The 8,143-nt window shown below is 35.7% G+C and overlaps 1 protein-coding gene across 1 annotated transcript in view; it reads left to right on the top strand.

Annotated features, from left to right (window-relative positions):
• The first annotated feature begins 648 nt into the window (after nucleotides 1–648).
• The window catches only part of LOC128867045 (uncharacterized), a 34,373-nt gene continuing 26,878 nt past the window's right edge, over nucleotides 649–8,143 (top strand). The window contains exons 1-4 of the mRNA XM_054108136.1: nucleotides 649–1,053; nucleotides 4,278–5,626; nucleotides 6,755–6,893; nucleotides 7,022–7,147. Of these exons, the coding sequence (XP_053964111.1) occupies nucleotides 1,038–1,053; nucleotides 4,278–5,626; nucleotides 6,755–6,893; nucleotides 7,022–7,147 (1,630 nt within the window). The 5' untranslated portion in view covers nucleotides 649–1,037. The remainder of the gene's footprint in view (nucleotides 1,054–4,277; nucleotides 5,627–6,754; nucleotides 6,894–7,021; nucleotides 7,148–8,143) is intronic.

The raw sequence follows: 8,143 nt of genomic DNA, 5'->3' as shown, positions 1-8,143 counted from the left end.
TGTATGATGTTGAACACAACTCTTCTCGGAACTTTGTTTCTTGACAAATCTGTAGCTGTGCCCATTGGACATTTAACAGGTAGTAGCAGTAGAGCTGATTTTTTCATATGCATTTATTTGGTCTCGAAATTGTCAAGTTTTGTTTAAATTATTGTACTATAATCGATCTTTGTTTATAGATTTTCATATTCCAGGAACCGAAAGCAGAACAAAAATTCACTTGTTATTTTTGCTCTACTGCTAGCTTCTACTCTTCAATGTGTCTTGGCTATGCCGGTTTTATAAGAAAGTTAACCGCAAAAGTAGTAATGGGTTTTGGCGATTTCACAAAAAAGCTACATATTTACATTATAAGAATTTTTTGTTATCACAGATAGTTCTTTTTACAGAGAATATATAATATATTGAACTTTAGAGTAAATAAAATAACAAAATTGTTTTGCTCCAATACTACAGAATTTACAATAATAGTATTTTAATATTTAACTGATGATGCTTGCCGTTTGCCGTCGTCAATGTGTTTATATCATGCTGTGAGAATCGGCGAACTCTCTCTTTCTCTCTTCATGTTCGATCCAACAACAATTGCACGGTGTTCGCCAATTTTAGCATAACCACGGCCTCAAATATTTATATTAAGAAGTTTATAAAATTACGACCAGTGCCGCTTTGTCATAGTAGCCGCAATGAACAAAGTGTATAGTAAGATACGTGTGCGCGAGATTTCGTTCTACCGTGAATAACTGGTAATCTTTTAAAGAGGAGGAAGCAAAGAAAATCAATAAAAGTAAAAATAAATGAAGATATAAACAAGTGCATAACAGTTATTTATATAAAAAATTTGCGCAAAAAGTTCATCAGTACGAAATAATTTTTTAAATACTAAGTAATCGCACGAATTGCAGCCCGAATCGTATTGGTGATCGTATACTACTAGTAGCGGATATAAAAGTGAATACTAGTGGGGAAAAAAGAGTGAACAGAGCAAAGAATTGATGCTGTATTAGTGCAGAGTGGAAAGAGATAAAGCCAACAAAATGCAGGGGATTTTTCGTAAGCAATTTACTAATTAATCAAAAGTATTTAACATCAAAAAAACAAAAACAACAAAAAATACGGAAAAATATCAATAATCGCATTCGCTGAGAACGTACATACACACACATACATATCTGAAATTCAATGGAAATACCAGAAACTGATTTGCCGAAATTGAGATATGATGGAAGAAAATGCGTTCTTAGCCCTAGGTTGCACTTCTTATTTTTTATACGCTAAGAACCATCTTCGTCGATGCGACTACGGGAATTTTCATTTGAACTACGAGTATCATACTTGTAAATACGTAGTAAAATAAACTCGGATATTTGTGTGCATTTAATTAAATGCTATATTTTTTGTATATATTAGTTGATTTTTTTCGTTTTTGTATGATTCGGTCAACTTAAACTTAAGTCGCATAGTCGATTCGATGAAGAAGTGTTATCTAGGTTTAAATAAGACGCTTTGTTGGTTAGATTAAGGGGTCCCGGTGGTCTAGAGCTCGAAAATTTAGGGTATTTTCAGGATTTTTTTTTTACAATAAAAAGAATGAAAAACGATATTTAAAGGTTTTAGGTGTTTTATTTAACTTCTATTACATTAAAAAAATTAAACAAAAAATTTTTTTTAATTTAAATAATTTTAAAAATGGCGCTGAAGGTGTTGTCCATTTTGGTATTTCTATTTACCACAAAAACCAAAAAAAAATATTAATCAGTATGACTGTAGCTATGCCCCGTACTAGAATAAAAAAACAAAAAACTTTGACTAACTGGCGCGGATTTGACACTCTAAACATAGGGGTTTTTTTCAATTTTTTAATAAAAAATACTAAATAATTGTAATACTAATATGATTCTAGTAGTAAAATTTCAGACGATGCGGTTGCATAGTTTTTTTTTTTGTTTTTTTTTTTTACAACACCAGGCCGAAAAAGGTCGTTTTGGGATATTTGAGCTTAAAGTTTTGAGAGTGGCCGCGTGACGAATCTGGCCTGCTAAATCGGCTGTAGAAGCGAAAATACTGGGAATATCCTTGCAAAAATATGACAGTATATTCTTAAAAGTCTATAATTTCGAAATATCAAAAAAAAAAAAAAATTGATTTTTTGAAAATTCTTAACCACCTTAAGTTAATGCAACGGTTTAAATGCTTTCCGTAATTTACAAATTGCTTTTTGGTATTTCACTATACATACATATTTTTATAAATTTTTGTTGTATTATATTTGTATTTGTTTTAATTATTCTTATTTTTTTACTGAGTTATTCTTATTTTATTTAACGTAACTATTTTTCTTTAATTCTATGTAAATATTTTTATACTATTTTACTTCATTATTTTAATTTTAATTTATTATTTTTATTTATAGTGAAGTAATTATTTTTGTTTTACTCTTTTTATTGATTTTTTTTTTTTAATTTGGGTTTTTAAATTTTTTTTTTCAATTTATTAGATCCACTACTTTACATTGGAATGGAGCACTAGTGTAAACACCTTCGGCTTTTTTCAATTTAATTTTAATTTTTACATACACATTTTTGTTATATTTGTTTTTTGTATTAATTACTTTTATTTTATTTCACTCAATTATTTTTGTTTTATTTTACAAATACAAATACAGGTAGAAAAAATGTAGTATTCTACTTTACTTCATTATTTTTACTTAAGTTAACTTTATTATTATTTTTTTTTAATTCATGATTTGTTAGTTTTTTTCTGAAATATAAGATTTGCGTTACATATCGAAAACTTCAGCGATCAAAAAAAATTATGTTAAAAATTGAAATAGGTAATTTGATCCATACACTTACATATAAGGTATTATAATCTGCCTTTACTCGTTGCAAAATGAAGTATGTTTTTAATTTTTATTTATTTTAGGACCTTATCATGTTGTGCTCTTAAATTTGCTGCAAAGTGCACAAAGGCCTTTCCTTTAATGTGCATTGTATTATTTACACTGTACAGAGCGAATACAGATTATTCAATATTTTATCAACATACAAAATTTTGCTGACTTATCGCATTTACATGTGTATGTATGTACATATATTTCCGGATGCATAATTTCAAGATCGATACACTTAAATTTGCAAATATTAACCTTCAAAACTGGAAGAATTCATAAAATGTTAAAAAAATTTAATTTTTAAACTAAAATCAAAGCGTATCGTAAAAAATTCGTTACCGGAAATAAAATTCTTGAGTATTTTGGTATATTAAATGATTCATTTACTGAATACTATTGACTTCAACCTCCTCAAACTCAAACAATAAATAAAAAGTCGCCTATCTGCCTTTCCTCGAGAATGCGAAATGCTTGCAAGCCTTTATCTAACCGAAGTACTTGTAGTTCAATTCCTAAAGGTCATATTCTATCTAGACACATTTATGTGATTCACAAGTTGTCGTACTGTCTTATGTATCGTTTAAATAAACTTTTAAGCAACTCGAAACCGCAATCAACTACATACTTTTTGACTATGCGAAGTAATCATAACATAATATGACTGGTACGGTACCTTGCAAACCCCCTCAATATACTTTTAGCCGCTTACAAGTTTACAACGTACAGCAATACGATATTACGAAGCCCTTGTGGAGATCCCAATTGTGTTTAAATAAGGCTTTAAGATGAAAAACATAAAGGTGTTCTGAAAAGGGAAAATATATAATTTTTCGATAACGGTACCGCTGTATTCTTTTTTCGATGGTTCGGAGCTACTATGATCTCGTATGCTGCACATCTCTCACTCGATGGCGCCGAAGCCGATAATTTTTTGGCTCTTTGGGAGGCTCAGTTTACCCAGTTCTCTCTCTGCCCCCGCACTCACAAACGTTCACGAGTGGTGTATCGTTCAGGAAGTCTTAAGTTCGATTCTCGGGGCAAGCGAAAAATGCAGTACATTTTTTCTTTTATTAAACGATTGTAATAATTTTGATTTTAATTCAAATGCGAAGTTTATGTAAACACATTTATTGTAGGTCCCATCTCTGGTTACTCCCCAGTGTCGGGAATCCCGGATGTTTTGTTGCCTCTTAGTAGTTCTGACACCGCGTCTGCCGCATATGGTATCACAAACGAAAGAGCAATCGAAACGCAAGCGATTTCTTGTGCACTGCTGGTTTTCCCCCCAAATCAACCTAAAAAAGAACCAGCAGTTTTTCTGATACATTTCGTTTTTTGCAGCGTTAATACAAACATTGATTGTTTTTATTTACTCTACTTTTAGTTGCCTTACTAATTGGCTATGCGGCGGCGCAATCATTTCAAACGCCTTACCAACAGCAGCAGCAACAACAACAACAACAACAACTCTGGGCACAGCCACAGCAAGCACAAAGACCTATGCAAAATGCACCGCAGACTTCGCAAGGGCAGCTGCAGTCCCCCAACACACACACAAATTATGTGGATCAGCAGCAGACGTACACCACTGCCAACACCGCTACCGGCTCAATCCTTTCATTGACGCAACATCACAATATTCCAGCAAAAACAAATGAGGTGCCACAATCACTGCCGGGTGCGAGTTACGCTGAACCTCCACAATCATCATTAGCCAGCTTGCAGTTTCCGGCGCAGCAAAAACAGGGTCAACCACTGCTACAGGCGCAGCCACATCCCTTAGCCACACGGCCGCCGCAATCAGCAAATAGCAAACCAATTTGGCCCAATAGCAGTTCAGGAAGCAGTGATGGGCTCAAGGATCGTTTTAACCCACAAACCGCTGCCGCTGCAGCTGCATCAAACTCTCTTAACGATTTCAATGCCGATCTTTTCTACATAATTGCCGGCTCGCTGCCACAGCGCAACATCGTTTATTCGCCCATTTCGCTGCAATTATTGTTGGCGTTCGTCTATACCGGCGCCAGTGGCCAGACAGCGTTCCAATTGCAACGCGCACTCTCACTACCCGCCACTAAACAAGATACCGAAAAGCTTTTCTACAATTTGTTGCAAACGCAATTAAATACCGGCAGCTCACAGCTGGTAATGGCAAATAAAATGTATCACAGCCAACAATTAAGGGTACAAGCGGATATGCTGCAACGCGCTCGTTACTTCGAGAGTGCCATCGAAGCGACTGACTTTGGCTCGCCATATGCGGCGGCGGCGAATATCAATGATTGGGTGGCGAGAAAAACGCAAAATATTATACAGCAACTGGTTGCACCCGCTCAACTAGATGCACAGACGCAGGCGATACTTGTCAGCGCCATACATTTCAAGGCCAAGTGGGCGAAGGAGTTCTCCACTATGGATACGGAGCAACAGAATTTCCATGTTTCGCCACAAGTGACAGTGCCCGTCAATATGATGTACAATGATGACATCTACCGTTATGGTGAATTTCCCGAATTGGATGCAACCGGTTTGGAAATGAAGTATGAAAATTCAAATATTTCAATGTTGGTGTTGCTACCGAATCAGTTGAATGGTTTGCCCGCGATGGAACAACGATTGCAGAATGTCAATTTGAATAAATTGACGTCGCGCATGCAAATGGAGACGGTGACAGTACGAATACCAAGATTCCGCGTGGATTTCGAGTTGGGCATGCAAGGTCCATTGAAAAAGGTGAGTTGAAAGCGAAGCAGATCAAGAACTAAAGGTTTTTTAAAACTGGTAAATTCTTCTGGGATTCTGTACAACGGCTCTCTTCATAAAAATCTGTATATGGAAGCTGGGGGTATGATGACGTACGAAAAAAGTAGCACTAGCAGCAATACTATGCCTGTGGTAATAAAAACTTAAGATCGCTCACGATTGAAATTGTTTGGTTTCTCCGTGCAAAGTGAAGGTGTGAAATCCTCTGGCTATCTACAGTCGATTCGCGGTCAGTCAGCGCACCGGGCTTTGGACAAAAATATGGATTTGAAGGGTTGTAAAACCATTCTACTTGGCCGCCGTAGCTGGCTACCAATAGAGCTCGGGCTCGAACGACGCTCTAAGCACAAAATACTACAGATTTTGGCGTTCTTGTTTATTCATATATCAAATGGTGATTGGCTGATGTAAAAAAAGAGAAATCAATTGCAGTGTCTTTCATTTTAATAAAAAAAGAAAAACTTAACGCTAAGAGTGGCAAACGGGAAACTTAAACCTTAGGGTGACATAATTTTGTATCTAATAGTGCTCGTCGCTCAGCTGGATATGGCAAACTGCCGAGTGCATTTCTGACATGAAAAAATCTCTTGACAAAAAAACTTTCCGCCGTTCTGAGGTGGTTAATTTGTACACCTCAAATTGGAGGAGGATTTCATTTTAATAACCAAGAAAAGCCATGGATGGGTTAAAGGCAGCCGTGGGATTTTCTTAAGCTAACAAAGCCGGCTCACCCATTAGTAGATGGAAGTCTTAACCATACACTGTTCATCAGCGACTCAAGGCTTGCAGATTCTACAAAATTTCAAGTCTTTCATTACGAATTTTATGGAAATTTCTATTTCATATTGTGGCTTCCCATGTCTTGTATTCTGGATTTGAGCTAAAACAGGCCCAAAAAAAGATTTTTCGAAATATCTCTATGTCTGTTCCACCTAATAGGCCAATACTTTCGGAAAAGTATTCGTTTTCAGAAGTTAAAATTTCAGTTGCTTGAGTTATGTGTAGTTCTGCTTCAGCGCTTAGCTTACTTTCATTTTTATATATTGTCACTAATAAACTGTTAAGCAAATTTCACTAATTGCCCATTTTCCATTACAGCTCGGCATTACAGATCTTTTCACCGACCAGGCTGAGTTGAAAGGCTTTTTCCGCTCACAACCGGTTGGTGTGTCGCAAGTGCAGCACAAAGCATTCCTCGATGTCAATGAGGCAGGCTCCGAAGCGGCAGCAGCATCATGTAAGTATTTACATGAGCAAATAGAAAGCAAAGCAGAAACAAAAACAAAGCCACATTCAAACCTAACGAATTGAGAAAAAATTCAAATTTGTAATTTGTCTCCTTTTTTTAATTCTTCTCTATTACAGTTATCAAGCTAATACCGCTATCGCTACCCAACAAAATCATTCATTTCACGGCAGATCATCCGTTTATGTTCGCCATACGAAGCCCGCAGGCTGTATTGTTCATTGGACATGTCGTTAATATACAGTAAAAAATATGATCAAATATTTGTTCTAAGACTTGAATACTTTTACCCGTAATATTAATTTATGCTCCATGCCATTATGTGTGTGTGTGTAATTTTTAAGAAAAGAAATAAGAAAAAACAATCATGGAATTTCTGACACAAAATACTCAAATAAACATTTTTTATAAAAAAAGGTGCTGCTGTTTTGTATTTCCATTGATAACAGTTGCTCAGAGTCTTGAAAAATCGCATTTGTTTGGTTGCAGAGAACGGGGGGAAAAGACTATGCGCAAATATTTGTTTCATTTAAAAAATTACACTGTGAGGCAAAAGTATGCACATAAGTAATTTCAACTAATTTGGTGTTAAGCACATCTGAAGCAGACCCGTATACCTATAAGAGAGTTTCTGAAGAGTTAGAACAACCATACTTTGCTGAAAATAAATTCATCAGAAAATTTAGATTGTTTCTTAACCCGGCGAGCGTAAGGTTGGGTGAAATTCACCCAGCCTGTAATAAACCGTTTGATATTTTCTATTCCGTACGTCAAAATAAGTTGTGCGTCTGAGTAGCTGCGCGGGGGCAGGTAGGCATTCGTTGTGTTTCATGCCGCAGTTGACCGCCGACTGGCGAGGTGTTTAGATGTTGTCAAAGTTGCGGCCGGGTAAGTTTCACCCACCTTACGCTTCGTGTTACAAATTCGAGTAAATACTTTTTGTTTTATATTCGTTATATTTTAGTTTTTATTTTTTTTTTTTCAGCTAAATAATTAATATGTCATACGAAGAAACCCAAAGAAGATTATTGAGGGTTTTCGAAGCAGCTGATCAGGATGATTCTTGTGATGATTCTGGTAGTGACTTCGAAATTGATAATGTTGGCCAAAGAAGCTCTGAAAGTGATTCGGAACAAGAGGTAGGATTACCGAATGAGGAAGAAAACGAAGCTGAGGGATCTGAAGAACGTGAAAGCAATGATAACAGACCATATTTTACTGGAAAGAATGGTACAAAGTGG

Source organism: Anastrepha ludens, chromosome 6 (genome assembly GCF_028408465.1).
Source record: "Anastrepha ludens isolate Willacy chromosome 6, idAnaLude1.1, whole genome shotgun sequence".
NCBI classification, from domain to species: Eukaryota; Metazoa; Arthropoda; class Insecta; order Diptera; family Tephritidae; genus Anastrepha; species Anastrepha ludens.
The sequence above is the reverse complement of the archived record's forward strand: the minus strand, read 5'-3'. Positions and strand labels throughout refer to the sequence as shown.